The sequence below is a fragment of the Molossus molossus genome, unplaced genomic scaffold (genome assembly GCF_014108415.1).
Source record: "Molossus molossus isolate mMolMol1 unplaced genomic scaffold, mMolMol1.p scaffold_m16_p_12, whole genome shotgun sequence".
Taxonomy (NCBI): domain Eukaryota; kingdom Metazoa; phylum Chordata; class Mammalia; order Chiroptera; family Molossidae; genus Molossus; species Molossus molossus.
Window position 1 is genome coordinate 84,285,390 of NW_023425347.1, and position 15,091 is coordinate 84,300,480.

The 15,091-nt window shown below is 49.7% G+C and overlaps 2 protein-coding genes and 1 non-coding gene across 13 annotated transcripts in view; 2 read left to right on the forward strand and 1 right to left on the reverse strand.

The window, feature by feature from the left end:
- Positions 1 to 4,576, reverse strand: part of PTPRU (protein tyrosine phosphatase receptor type U) — a 76,456-nt gene extending 71,880 nt beyond the window's left edge. For 4 of the 6 annotated variants that reach the window (XM_036256058.1, XM_036256062.1, XM_036256057.1 and 1 more), the window contains exon 1: positions 4,394 to 4,466. In XM_036256058.1, coding sequence (XP_036111951.1) covers positions 4,394 to 4,466 — 73 coding nt within the window. Of the gene's footprint in view, positions 1 to 4,393 lie in introns of all 6 variants that reach the window. The other 2 variants (XM_036256061.1, XM_036256060.1) reach the window with 2 other exon arrangements.
- Positions 4,577 to 11,429: 6,853 nt separating this feature from the next.
- The window catches only part of MECR (mitochondrial trans-2-enoyl-CoA reductase), a 37,580-nt gene continuing 33,918 nt past the window's right edge, over positions 11,430 to 15,091 (forward strand). For 3 of the 6 annotated variants that reach the window (XM_036256309.1, XM_036256310.1, XM_036256308.1), the window contains exon 1: positions 11,430 to 11,629. In XM_036256309.1, coding sequence (XP_036112202.1) covers positions 11,454 to 11,629 — 176 coding nt within the window. In that variant the 5' untranslated portion in view covers positions 11,430 to 11,453. The remainder of the gene's footprint in view (positions 11,630 to 15,091) is intronic. The other 3 variants (XM_036256314.1, XM_036256313.1, XM_036256312.1) reach the window with 2 other exon arrangements.
- On the forward strand, positions 13,397 to 13,503 carry LOC118627306. Its single transcript, XR_004959070.1, has one exon. It is a non-coding gene; the product is annotated as a U6 spliceosomal RNA (small nuclear RNA).

Here is a 15,091-nt window from a genome sequence, read left to right on the forward strand (position 1 = left end):
ACATATGTCCTGCACCCCAGGCTACAATCATACAATCACAATCATGCGCGCGCGAGCGCGCGCACACACACACACACACACACACTTCTCACTCTGACTGTCCAGATGCCAGAATCGCACCTGCACACACCTCAGCAGGCCTCACCCCACCTGCGGGGGTTACACAGGGAGCAGCTCTCCCCCCTTCCCTCAAGCTCACAAGGAGGCAGGACAGAGGCTGAGACCCCACCTACCCACTCCAAGATGTGGAACTGAGAGAAAGTCTCCCCCTCCTAATGCAGGCCCCCCCCCCACTTCCCAGACAGTGTCACTGACGGTTGGGACTCAACGCCTCTCGCCAACTGCCAGGCCTGCAGCACAAAGGCCTGTCCACTGAGGGGCCTGACCAGCTGCTGGGGGTGGGGGTGGGGGGAGGTTGGAGGCAATGCAGACAGCTTGGGGGAGGGGCTGGCAGGCAGAGACCTGCTCTCTTCCTCTCTGCCAGGACTTAACCTCCCCAACTCACAGCTCCCCGATGACACTCTCTACCTGGCCTTTCACACTCAACATCATCCCCTAGCAGAATTTTCCAGATTCCTGGAGGGACACCTATTTTTTTAATCTCTACTTTCAGTGGAATCACTGCGCCCCCATCTGGCACCTCCAGCTCAGAACTTGACCCACTGGACTTCATTCATTCTTTAATGCCATGTATAGTTTACTCAGTACCGAGTGGGCCAGGCCTCGCGCTGGGCACTAAGGATTCAGAGGTGAACTAAATACTCGTCCCTGTCCTCACACAGCTCATGGTCTGTAAGGGAGAAAGGACCATAAACAGTAATTACAACAGTTACAACTGGCATGAAAATCCAATTAACCCCCACCTTCCCTGCCTAGAATAGGGAGTAACCAAGGAAGACTTCAGGGAGGATGTGATGTCTAAGCTAAAACCTGAAGAATGAGCAGGAGTTCACCAAGTAAAGAGATGGAGTCAGAAAGTACAAAGGCCCAGAGAGGAGATGGAGGGCAATGGGCATTTAGGGGATACTGATAAGTGGGTCAGACTGGCCAGAGCATAGGACAGAGGGACAAGGGACACAAAATGCGATGAGGCTGGACAGGCAAGCGGGGGCTAGAGCAGGCAATGAGGCCAAGGGAGAGGGACTTATCCCTGAAGGCCATGGGGAGCCTTCAGATGGTTTCAAACCAGGGTTCCAAACACGCGTTTTCATTTTAGGAAGATCCCTGGCACCATGGAGCCTGGAGGGATAGAGGGGAGATGCTGGAGCCTTCTTGCAAGTGAGAGATGGCTGTGGATGGAGAAAAGGAGACAGATGAGAAAGATTCTGAGAGACAGTAAGGGCAGGATGCACCGGGATGCAGAGAGGGTTTGAAGGAGGGAAGGAGGTTGAGGGAGGGAGGGAGGGGGGCACTAGGCACCTCCTGCAACTCTAGCTAACCCAGCCCTGCAAGTCCAGCTCAGCTGATGAAAGCTTGGAAGGATTTCATGCCTGGAGCAAGCAGGGTGCCTACTGTGAATTTTCCGACACCTGAGCTAGGCAGCAGGCTGCCCATGAGCTCAGCACCCCCACTCTGGCCACTCTCAGAGCTTCCAGCGCAGTCCCCTCCCCCAGGCCCAGGGAGAAGGACCAGCTGCCCAGACAAGCCTTTATTGCCCAACCTGAAACCACTGGGCAGCCTCTCCCTCATTCCTGCTGTCCACAACTCTGGTAACCAAAAGGACAAAAAGAACTAGAACGCAGAGGAATAAATTATTGCCAGATTTACATGGCTGAGATACATCACACACCCAGCCTAAGGAGGGGAGGGGGACTCAGAAGGCATTCAGAGAGTCAGGTTGACTGTACATAGATTGAGGGCCAGGGCTGATCTCACACCTTCTACAAAGAGCTTCTGAATTAAGCTTTACCAGTAAGTAATAGCTACAAGGGTGCCAGGAACTTTAGAAGTGAAGTGACCCACCGAAGGTCACAAGGACAGCAAGTGCTGGAGGCAGAATTTGAACCAGGCCCCCGAGCTTCAAATCACATTTTCAAAACCATCTTTTGTTCCCTGGCACTCACAGATGGAGCCTTACTTTACAATCTACCAAGAAGCATACACCATTAGTATGATGTCCCTGAGGCATATGGGGAAACTGAGGCCCAAAGAAGGGAAGTAATTTGCTAAAGGTATCACTCCCAAAACCTTAGTTCTTTACAATCGTCCCTGCTGGCAGGAGTTGGGGCACCTGAGGGTTCTTGGAATCAAGGTGAAGATGTTAGGGGTGGGGCAGCTATTGCACCCCTGGGATTTAATCTCAGGGCCAGGAGGGGGGCAAAGTTGCTGCCGGAGGAGGGAGGGGGTAAGGAGGGGAGGGAGGGAGGTCACCTTGGCGTCCTCAGGCCTGGCGAAGTCAAAGCTAAAGTTGTGCCTGACAGCCCCAGGGCCTCAGGGCTAGCCCCCAGCTGTGAGCCAGCCACAGGAGGGACCCGGGGGAGCTGGAGCTGGGAGCTGCTTTTGAAAGGCCTGAGAGGATGGCGGGGCCATGAACTCGATTCTGGGGAGGCCCGTTCTGGGAGGCCGACGGCCAGGAGTAGTCTCTGGGGACAGGGCTTAGGGGGCTCCACAAGTGTTGATCCAGCACGGTGCTGATCCCTGCCCCGGGCGTCTCCCGGTTATTCGGGGCCCAGGTGGGGCGGCCCAACCAACCGGTGGGAGTGGGGGGAGAGGCTGAGGCCCCCCAGGGAGGAAGATCAGCCATCCCTGCCGGAGGGGGGGGGTCGGGGTCCCGCGCAACTCCGCTGGAGGGGGCCACAGTCTGGGATCCCAGGCCTCAAGGTGGAATGTGGGGGATTCGGGGGTAGGGGGCACAGAGACACACACACAAACACACAGCCGACACCCGGTCTACAGCACACACGGACCCACAGACACAAGCTCCAGATACAGACGTTGATTCCGTTCACACGTACACCTACACACACACACACACACACACACACACCCCAAAAGACCCAGACTCCGAAACACACCCAGAGACAGCGCGATCACACAGCAGAGACACATGTAGACACAATCGCACACACAGCCGTCCTGGCGGGGAGGAAGCCGCACAAAGTTGCGGAGTCGACCCAGGGAGTGTCCCAGGAGACCCCGACGTCCACGACGCCTCCTGCGAGCAACCGGAGGGGGAGCCCTCCGGAGGCCGAGAGCCAGGCCCCGCGCTCGCCCGGCCGTCGCAGCCCCGCCCGGGCCCGGCCCCCCAGGAGCGCCCGCCGGCCCAGCCCTCCCCGCGGCCTCTCGCGTCCACCTCCCGCGCCGAGCTCAACCCGCCACCCGCCCGGCGCCCCGCAGCCCCGGCGCCGCCCGGGATCGGCCGCCCACCAGCGCCGCGCGGAACTTGCGAAACAACAAACGGCCCGACATGTCGGAGTCGGCGGCCGCGGGGCCCCCGTTCCTCCCTCCGAGCCTCCGGCACGGCCCGACCGGGCAGGGGCGGGGGACACGCGCGCGACAACTTGTTCCGGGCCCGCGCACCCCACACGCACACACGCGGGGACACACACACACCCTGCCACCGCCCCCTCGGGCGGCCCCGGGCACACACTCACCACGGCCCTGGCGCGCACCACACTCCCCACATTCCTGTACACGCAGCCGGCACGCACGGACACAGTCACACTCACATCCGCTCCAGACACGCTCCCACACACGCATTCCCGGCACACTTGGCGTTCACTCGGACCCACGCAGCCCCCGGCGAAGCACACCACGAACCCCAGACACTCCCACACGTACACACCGTGCACACGGCGCACGGACACACGCGTTCCGGACCCGTTCCCACGCCTTCACACGCGTACACGAATCTCACAAGCACAGCACACACGCGTTCCCCGATCCACACGCTGGCAGAATCCACAGAGCACTCCCGGTCACACGCATAACACAAACACACAACACGCTCTCAGACACACAACAAACAGCACTCCCTGCCACGACATACAAAATGCAAACAAATGCAACACATAGCAGATACAACTCCAACCACACAACCAAACCCTGATGCACACACAACAGACACACAACCTACTTGGCTGCACAGGCACTACACACTGGCAGACACACAGACCCTCCGCACATACTCACTGCCTCCATGCACACAAAATTCACCCCAACGAACTCGTGGATACACAACACACACAGCACCTTTCCTTGCACACACAATTCATGGACACACAACATTCGCAGACACAGTATACTCAGCGCACAGGATCGCACATCCAACACTCAGACACACACAGGAACAGGCTCCTAACGCCCGGTCACCCCAAACTCACACTTTCTTCCGAGCTACGCCATGGGCCGGGGGACTCCGCAGGACAAGCTGGTCCGACCGACGCGCACTTACCTGCCGGAGTCTCGGTCTCGGGCGCACAGAGCTGGAAGGTGAGCGCCAGGACGAGAGCCTGGGCGCGGGCCATGGTACTCCGCCGGCTGCCCCGGGGCCCGGCGCGGGGGGCGCCGCCGGAGCCCGAGCCGAGCCCGAGGCGAGCTAGAGCCGGAGCGAAGCAGCACGGCGCGGAGCGGGACTGGCGCCGAGTCCAGAGCGGGAGCCCAAGCAAGCGGGGCGCTGACGTCAGGCCCGGCCGCGGGTTCTGCGGTCTCGAGGCGCCCCCTGCTGGCAGCCACGCGTGTTGCCGCGGGATCCATCTCCAGCTGCCTGGGCGTGCCCCTCCCCCACTCTTGCACACACACCCACACCCTCATCCCCCGCCTGAAGGTCGGAGACTCGGCTTGGACCCCATTCACCTCTACACTGAGTTGGCACGGACATTCTCAAGCGAGCACCCTCACTACCTCTCACGCAGTGCTCTCGGGACAGAGACCCAAAGATACCCTGCTACTCTGTCCCCTCTAATACTTGCATTACCTCTACCTAGGCCCTTCCAAATGCGCATTGGTGCATACCTCCAAGGACAGGGAGCTCATCACCTTACATGAGCGAGTGGTTGGGTCTCTGGAATGCTAACTTTTAGAGTCATACATAATATTCTTTACCTTTTTAATGTCTATGGGATCTGTAGTGATGTCCCCCTTTCATTTCTGATATTAGTAAATTTGTGTCCTCTCTTTTTTTCTCATAGCTAGAGGTTTGTTGATTTATTGATCTTTTCAAAGAACCAGCTTTTGGTTTGGTTGGTTTTTCTCTATTGATTTCCTGTTTTCCATTTCACTGATTCCTGCTCTAGTTTTTATTTTTCTTCTACTTCCTTTGGATTTAATTTGCTCTTTTTTTTTTTCTCGTTTCCTAAGGTAGAAGCTTAGATAGTTGATTTTAGATCTTTCTTCTTTTCTCATATATGCATTCGGTGCTATAAATTTCCCTCTAAGCACTGCTTTCGCTGAATCCCACAAAATTTGAAGTTATGTTTTCAATTTCATTTAGTTTTCTTTCAGTTCAAAATAGTTTGTTTTTATTTTTTAATCCTCACCCAAGGACCTGCTTATAGAGAGGGAGAGTACAAGAAACATCGATCCATTGCCTTCCCAAATGCCCCAACCAGGTATCTCACTTATAACACAGTTATGTGCCCTGACCAGGAATCGAACCAGCAACCTGTCAGTGCACAGGACGACACTCAACCAACTGAGCCACTCTGGTTGGGCTAGTTCAAAATAGTTTTAAATTTCGCTTGAGATTTCTTCTTTGACCCATGTCCTGTTTAGAAGTTTATTTAATCTCCAAGTATTTGGGGATTTTGCAGCTCTTTCTGTTATTGATTCTAGCTTAATTCCATTGTGGTGTGAGAGCAATCATTGTATAAGATCTATTCTTCTGAATTTGCTAACGTGTGTTTTATGGCCCAGAATGTGGTCTATCTTGGTGACTATTCCAATGTGAACTTGAGGATGGGTATTCTGTTGTTTCTGGATGGAGAGTCTGTAGATGTCCATTTACCCAGTTGGTTAACGATACTGTGGAGTTCAACTATGTCTTTACTGGTTTTCTGATTGTTGAAAATGTTCATTTGTGACAGAGGGGTGTTGAAGGCTTCAGCTCTAATAGTGGATTCATCTATTTCTCTTTGCAATACTGGCTTTTAGAAAGTTCTTCTTGTTCATTCTGTGAAATCCACCTCCCTCACTAGCTCTCACTGGTTCTATCTAGTCTACTCTCTGGCTACGCAGGTTAAGTATTATTTGGGCTTCTATGCAGTATAAGCCCTTGTACAATGACCACAGACTAGTTGTCCATTACTATGTGAGACCAGACATCTTCTATGCTTAACCCACATGGGCTCATTTAATCTTCACCTCTATTATTCCCACTACACAGTTGAGGAAATTGACATACTGAGAGATAAGTGACTTTTTGAAGGTAATGCATTAGTATGCAGCAGCACCAAGATTTGAATCAAGGTCATCTGGCCTGAACTGAATTGGAGCTGAGACCTGCCTTTCATCTGGAACAAATCAACAAATATTGGAGACTCATTCATTTATTCAACATTACTATAAGTCAAAGTGGAGATATAAAACAGACAAAAATCCCTTATGGATCTTATATTCCAATGAGAAAACAAGAAAAATAAACAATGAAAAACAGCAAATTCCCGGTATATGAGACAGTAATATACCAGAGAAAAGGGAGAGAGTAACAGTGAGGGGGAACCAGACTGTAGCATTTTTAAACAGAGCACCTACTATATGACATACTCATTATTTGTCTCCACCCCTAGAACATCAGCTCCCTAGGGCCAAGGACTCTGTCATGTATCCCAGTGCCTGGTATCTGATATGTAGTTAAGGCTCAATAAATATTGAATGGATGGTCCAGCTGGTATGGCTCAGTGGATTGAGCTTTGTCCCATGAACTTAGAATTCCTGGTACAATTCCTGGTCAGGGCACATGCCCAGGTGTGGGCTTGATCCCCAGTGGGGGGCATACAGGAGGCAGCTGATTGATGTTTCTCTAGCACATCAATGTTTCTATCTCTCCCTTCCTCTCTAAAAAATCAAGAAAAACATATTTTAAAAAATACTGAATGAATGAAGATAGACATTGTCCTTGTTTAGATGAAGCTTACATTTTAGGGGGAGAGACCAATAGCAGACATGCAAATAAATGTAAAGTTACAATCAGATGTGTACTCTAAAAGAAATGAAATGTTGTGATAAATAATTGGAGGGGTGGAGGGACCTACTTCAGTTAAGATAATCCAAGAGGGATTCCCTGAGCAGGTGACGTGGTGACACTTGAGCTGACACCTAAGTATGAGAAGGAGCTAGCCTCATGCAATCACTGCTGAGGAACACTGCAGCCGGAGAAGGCAGCCTGTGCAAAGGCAGAAGCTGGCGGCTTTAAGAGCAGAGAGGCTGCCCGGCCGGTGTGGTTCAGTGGTTGAGCTTCGACCCATGCACCAAGAGACTGCCAGTTCAATTTCCGGTCATGGCATATGCCCAGGTTGTGGGCCCAATCCCCTGGGGGGGCGGGCGGCATGCAGGAGGTGGCCAATCGATGTTCTCATTGATGTTTCTATCTCTCTCTCCCTCTCCCTTCCTCTCTCTCTAAAACCAATAAAGAAAACAAACTTCTTTTAATTAAAAAAAAATGAGCAGAGAGGCTGGAATGGAGTGAGTGGGGAGAAAAGGGGGCCCAGGTGCAGCTGCGGAGGCTGGCAGGGCCTGCAGGTCATACAAGAAAGTATGGGGCTTTGAGTTAAAAGCTAAGAGCAGTGGGAAGCCATTGAAACATCAAGCAGAAGGGTAAAACATTCTGATCTCTCTTTTTAAAAAAAAAAAGTCTCCTAATCAGCCAAATGGAGAGTAGGATGAGAAAGCAGAGACCCCTGGGCAGATGGGTCTAATTAAGGGGCAGTGACACTGAGCCCAGCAGTTCAAGGTGTGTCTGGGCCCTTCCTGTGCACTGACTCTGCTGTGCTGGTTCCGTACTGAGGCTGGCACAACTGAGGTTGCCACGGCCTGGAGGAGGCAGAGCTGAGGACTCCTGGGCTCTTGGTCTCCTCTCTTATGAGCACTGATGAGCTCCAGGCTAAGCCAGAAAGGGGCCAAAAAGACAGCAGGCAAGGACCAGAGGCAGAGAATTAAACAAAGACAGTCACAGGGAGAGATAGAAGCAAGAAAAAGGTGATGGGGAAGAAGTGGAGACAAAGATACTAGAGCAAAGAGGAGACAGAAAAACCGCCCAGAAAGTGAAACTTAAGCTGAGAAATCTGGTGAACAGCAGTAACAACCAAGAATGCTGCTGTTTGCAGAGGACTCGAACAGGAGCCTCTGACAAGGGTATACCAGTGATTCCACTTCTTTGGATGTGGAAACCAAGCCTCATAATGCACTTGCCAAAGGTCACGTGGCTAGTAAATGGTGGGCCCAGGACTCACAGCTAGACCTGACTGATTCCACACCCTTCCGCTCTGTGCAGGAGAAGTCTTCAGGGCAGAGACTGTGATGGAAGGAGAAAGAACACAAGCAACAGGTGGACAAATGAAAAGAGAACATTCTGCTTCACTTTTAAAAGACCACAAATTTCTAGAATCTTAGAGAGAAGAGGGAAGGAAAAGGAAAGTCCTGCCCTGGAGTGACCCAAATCTAAGGAAAAGGAGACGGCACCACAAGCAGGGCCAAGCCATGAGGAAATTCAATTACTTTTAACTCATGAAATATTTGTGACACCTACCCTGTGCCAGACCTCATATCAGGTGCTGGTGTCATGGAGATACAGCAAGCAGGGTTCCACTCTTGCCTGGAGGGAGAAATGGGCTCATAAATAAATAAGAGACGGTGTCCCAAAGGCCGTAACACCTGTCCAGAAAAAACACAAAGGCAGCAAGTGCTGACTCAACCTAGGGATTCAGGAAATAACATATTTGAACCTGGGGTTTCCTAGATAGGCAAGGCAGGGAAGAGCATATCAAGCAAAAGAAGCAGGCTGACTAAAGGCACAAGACACAGAAGTTCTGGGAAAGGTTGGTATCAGGTACAGTTGAATCACGGGCTGTGCATGGTCCAACAGCAGAAGATAAAGACAGTGTGGGAGACATTGCAAAGGTCTTGAAGGCAGGGCCAGGACAATTGGACTTGGACACTTAAAGCAATAGTTTTCAAACATGCTCTTGGGGGGACCCAAGTGTTCCTCAAGCCAAGTTGAGATGTTTTACCATTGAATTAAAACCAATCATATTTTTTCTAATTTGCAAGAAGGTAAATTAATTACAATGAATATAATTATTTTGTTTGTTTTAAGGTGTTTTTCCTCCATACATTTTCTGAAGACTTTAGTGTGAAAGAAAGATAAAATTAGCATAGCATCATAGTTTTGTTTACAATTTTAAGTTTAATATATCAATAGTTCATATTTTACAATGAATTGTAGCTTCTGGTTTTCCCTAAAGGAACTGGGGAGGCAGAAAGAAGGGCTGGGATCTGTTAGGAAGAAGGCTGCTGATATAGTTTAAACAAGAACTGATGGCCCGAACCAAAAATGAGGGCTCTCAGGGTGGATGGGGGCTAAGTCCAGCCCAAAGAGGAAGACCTGCTGGATGATTTTTCCAGGCTTCCTGGCCGGGCTGCCCACAGAATTCAGAGGAGCCAATTTGGTACAGAAGATAATGTCAACAGCTCAACATCACCTAGGGAATCTTACAACAGAAGTCGACCTTGTTGTCACTGTGAAAATAGAAGATAAGCAAACTGGGTATTGTGTGTGTGTGTGTGTGTGTGTGTGTGTGTGTGCGCGCGCGCGCGCGCACGCGCGTGCGCGCACGCCCACAATTTGAGACCAAGTCTTTCCCCCATCATGGGACACCAAATCTATAATAAAAGCAAGTAAAGACACATTTTGAGCATGTCCTATGAGCCAGACCCTAGTTTGTGTGTTTTACATGTGATAGTTCTCATTTAATCTTCACAATAACCCCCTAATAACATTCATCAAATGCTTTCATGTGCCAAACATTCCTGTGCTAAGAGCTTCAAGTGAAGTGAATAACATCTCACTTGATCCTCACAACAGCCTTGAAACAGACACCTTTTTTTTTTTCTTCTTCTTCTTCATTTTAAGGATAAGGAAATGGAGACACAGAGAGGCCAAGTGACTTGTCCAAAATCACTTTGAAGTGGTTTTAAAAAGTGGCAGAACCAGGACTCAAGTCCAGATTTGCCAGAATCCAGCACCTGTACCCTTCATCATAGCACTTTGCTTTCTTCTCTTCCTCCTAGTAAAGGCTCTGAGTTAAAGAGCTTGGGGCATTAAAATCCAGAGAAAGAAACTCTTCCTTATCCTCAAAGCCCTGGCTCAGTGTTTCTCAAAGCCTGTTCCCTAGGCCACCTGCATCAGAATATTCTTTGGAGTGTGTAAGAAAGGTATGTTCCTGGACCCCTCCCCAAGATTCTAACTCAGTGGGTCTGAGATGAAACCTCAGGTGGTTTTCATGCGTATTGAAGATTTTGAGTCACAGGACTGGCTCCAACAGCACCTCCTCCAAGATCCCCTATCCCCCGCCCCATCCCAGACATCTCTCCTTGACTCCAGCAGTGCCTCTGACCTACTCTTCACGTTCACCTGGAGTTTAGTTATGCTCATGTCTTCACTCCACCAAAAAATATGATCTAGTGTCTTTACTGAGATGACTACCTCTTTTTAGAAAGTACTTCAATTGTCCCACTTAATCCCCTTCTACACTGAGCATTTTTAGAGGAGGCCCTCCTCCTTGTGATCCCTCCCTTATATCTGAACACACTTAGCATTTTACAAGGTACTCTCCCGTCCACATCCACGATAACATTATTCTATTGTTTCATCCAATCCTCACAACAGTCCTGAAGGATGTATATTCTCCCCTTGGTACCAGTGAGAAAACAAACTCGGCCTTTCAGTCACTTGCCCAACTTGGCCAAGCTAGGAGGCGGCAGGGCTGGGATTTGAACCTAAATCTTCTAGCTCCAAACCCAGTACTCTTGTTTCCACAGCAGCTCACGCGTATTCTAATTAGTGTAGGGAAGTAAGCTTTGCCTCCCTATGCTATCAGAAGGTAGTGGGGATTAAATGAGATAATGCCTATTAGATGGCCTGGCACAGTGAGCATTCCATAATAAATGGTGGGGAGAAGGAGAAACTGAGGCCAGGGGAGGGGACATGTCTTCCTCCAAATCAAACACAGATCACAGACTGTGGACATAGCTTTAGGCCAGTCTCAGATGCTCCTCGTTGGGAGGTCAACTTCAGCAGGCTCGAAATCTCCGCGACTCCCGCAGGTCCCTCCACCGCCCAAGCCTTGCTCCCCGCGCTGTCTCACCAGGCGCCACCGCGCGGGCAACGGAGGAAGGGGACGTCCCTTTAAAGGAGCAGGGGGCGTGGTCACGAGGCGGGGCAGGAGGCGGGGAGCAGGCGCGCGGTCGCGGGAAGATGACGTACCCCAGCGTCCGGCTCTACGTTCCTTGGAGTGAGCATGTGGGTCTGCCGCACGCTATGGGAAGTGCGAACCCCGGCCCTGCTGCGGCGGAGGCTGCTCCCTGCCTCCGGCTGCCGCCGGCCTGCTGCCGCCTCTTACTCTGCATCTGCCGAGCCCTCCCGAGTCCGGGCGCTGGTCTATGGGCAGCACGGGCACCCAACCAAGGTCGTCGAGTAAGAGACAGCGCCGAAACGGGGCAAGGGGACTGGGGTTCTTGTAGGGTTTTAGGACGGGCTGTGGAGAAGGGGGACTGGGACGGGAGAGACAGGGTCTGAGGAAGAAGGCAGAGAATAATGGGGCCGAAACTGAAGCCCAGGGTACGTTTGATAGCTGAGAAAGTCCGTGCTTGAAGAAGTTGAGACCCGAGAGGCACAATTATAACGGTAATCGTGGCAGACGTTTATTGATCGAGTACTGTGTGTCAGGAAAGCCCTGTGTGAACAGATGCTCTCATTCAATCGTCACAGCAACCTGTGGGGCAGGTACTTGATGCAGCCTCATTTTACAGATGAGAAAACTGAATCATAAGACAGGTAAAATCACTTGCCCAAAGTGACACAGCCAGTAAGTGGCAGAGTCGGAATTTGAATCCAGGTCTGACCGAGTGATCTACCCAAGTTCTTACCTTCTATTATTTGTTGGAGGGGATTTTCAGAATACTTTTACGTCCATTTGAATATTCAGTTCTCAGTAAAGTAGGTCATTGTTTCCATTTTACAAAGGACAAGGGACTTGTCCAGAGTGCTATACTAATAAAGATTGGAACAGGGACAGGAATCCATGGCTTCTGATACCTATTCTCATGTGATTTCCTCTCCACTGTGCTGTATGTGTGCCTTTAATTATAAAGTGCTCCTATTTTGGAGCCAATACAAGACCTTTTTGATCTTGGACAAGTCACTCAGCCCCTCTGAGCCCTCATTACTTTTATAATTATGTCCTAAAATTCTCTTAGATCTTAATCAGTGATTTTTGCATGTGGCTGATAAAAGCAGAATGTGAATTGTCAACCATTATAAATCTGCACATAATTAGAGGTATACCTCGTTTTATTGCATTTCGCAGGTGTTGGATGTTTTGCAAAATGAAGGCAAAACCCTATACCAGCAATAAGTTTGCAACTCACTTTGTTGCGTGATCTGGAACTGAACCTGAAGTATCTCCTGTATAGCTATTCAAAGGGCTAGTGGGGTCGTTGTAGTGGAGCTAAGGTTAAAGCACTGATCTGGAAATCAGAAGACCTAGGGTCAAATCCTTGCCCTCCCTGTCCTAGCTGTGTGTTTGGCAAGTTACAGAGGTTCTCTGAACCTTCATTTTATCATCTTTAAAAATGGAGACAATACAATCATAGTTCACAGTACTGTTCAGCTGAGCAGTCTAATGCTTTCCACCAAAAAGTACCTACATACTCTCCTGCAGTCCCTGTTTACAACTTTTTTTTTTCTTTATTGATTTTAGAGAGAGAGGAAGGGAAAGGGAGAGAGAGATAGAAATATCGATGAGAGAACATTGGCCATCTCCTGCATGCCCTCCACTGGGGATCGGGCCCACAACCTGGGCATGTGCCCTGACTGGGAATCTAACCAGCGACCTCTTGGTGCATGGGTCGATACTCAACCACTGAGCCACACTGGCCTGGCCCTGTTTACAGCTTTTTGATTCCCAGCAAACGGTTTGATTGCTTTCCAGAGGATAGGCAAATGGAATTATTTTCACGGTTAGTTTGGCATAGCGATTAGAGCATCGGCCCAAGGACTGAAGAGTTGCAGGTTCAATCCCCAGCCCCGGTCAGGGTCATGCAGCAACCAACTGATGTCTCTCTCTCACATCAGTGTTCTCTCTCTCTCTTTCCCCCTCCCTCCTTCCCACTCTTTCTAAAAATCAATAGAAAAACATCCTTGGGTGAGGATTGACAAAAAAAAATAAAAATACAGGGTAGAGTGCTCATTTCATCAGCACATATACTAAAATTGGAACAATACAGAGAAGATTAGCATGTTCTCTGCACAAAGATGGCACACAAATTTGTGAAGCATTCCATATTTTTAGGTAAAAGGATTAAAGACAAGATGGATGTTTTGACAGCCCAAGGGGATAAGCCTCATGTAAATTCAAGGTCATTCACTCAGCCTAGCCACATCCACCGTTAGAATATTGAGACCAAAAGAATTTTGAGAAGCCTAATCAGTCAATAAACCCCAAATTGTATATTGCTCATAAGTAATAAATCATCAATAAACCCCAAATTGTGTGTTGATCATAAATAATATATTACTGTGAGGGCTGTGCTGTAATGAACTGGTAATGCTCTGATAAACACTCCTTTTCCAGGAATATACCCCAAACAGGAAGAATGTAGTGCCTCCTCTCACTGGCTTGTGATTTATGTGTCTGGTGCGGGGCCTGCCACAAAACAGTTGCTCCAAAAATGTTATGCAATCTGTATCTGATTTCAGTAAGAAGTGCACCTTTTATTGAGTTCTATGTGTGAGCAAGGCATCTCCGATGTTCAGGGACCCTGGGGAAAGGCCGAGGAAGGTTAGGCAGTTTGAGTGCCACTGCCTCCTGATTGCTCACCTCCTCCAGAGTGTCAGGGAGGCTAGAATGGATTTGTTGCAGATGCCGCTTAGGGAAAAAAGACAACTGTCTTGTTTCCTTGTATGGAACCCAAGTGATTTCCCAGAAGTTCAAAACATGATACTTCCATGAAGCATTGTATTCAACCTTGGCTTCACATCTCAGTCACCTATTGCACTTTTCAAAACTACATATTCCCAAGCACCACCCCTGAAGTACTTAGTAACTCTAGGGTGGCCCTGAAATCTGAGTTTTTTTTAAAGCTCTCCACGTGACTGATGCCCAGGCCAGGGTTGAGAACCATTGCCCTGTGGATATGGACTTGCAGGCAGGCAGGCAGTTCTCCCTGTGCCTCCGAATAGCAGCTTTCCCTTCTGACCCAGATTCAGGCAACTTGACTTGTTCGTGTATGGACTAAAGCCAGAGGCTGGGATTCTCTTCTTTGTAGTCATGTCTTAGGAGGTTTAGGGTAACCACACTGTCACAGAACGAATCAGGTGTCCTTTAAACATCCTAGTAACTGGGTATGTGGGTCAGGTTACACCAGGTAGGGTCATGGAACTACTCACAGTCCGGGCAGAGCGTTTCCCAAACTAGCCCGTGATGCCTGCACCGTGAGCTCTGGGAGCAGGAGGGAGGGAATGAGGAACAGTCTGCTCAGGTCTGAGGGGTGTGGAGCTTCTCAAAATAAGACCAGAGAGTTCCTGTTCTCATTTCAACATTCTGAATGTCCTTCTCTTCAGTTCTGTTGACCCCAAACTAAGCTCTTCCCTCCTCTACTAAGTCTTTCCCTGATATTTTAGAGTTTCTTTTCCCCCCAAAATAGACTCCCCTGTATACTTGGACATTTTTCATTTAAAGAATTGAGCTGCTGATCTAAATGAAGTAAGAATGTGCAGGAGAGCCCAGCAGGGTTGCTCAGTTGGTTGGAGCGTCATCCTGTACACCATAAAAGTTTCTGGTTTAATTCCCAGTCAGGGCACCTACCTAGGTTGCAGGTTCAATACCCAATTGGGGTGCATACGGGAGGCAACCAGTGTTTCTCTTGCACATTGATG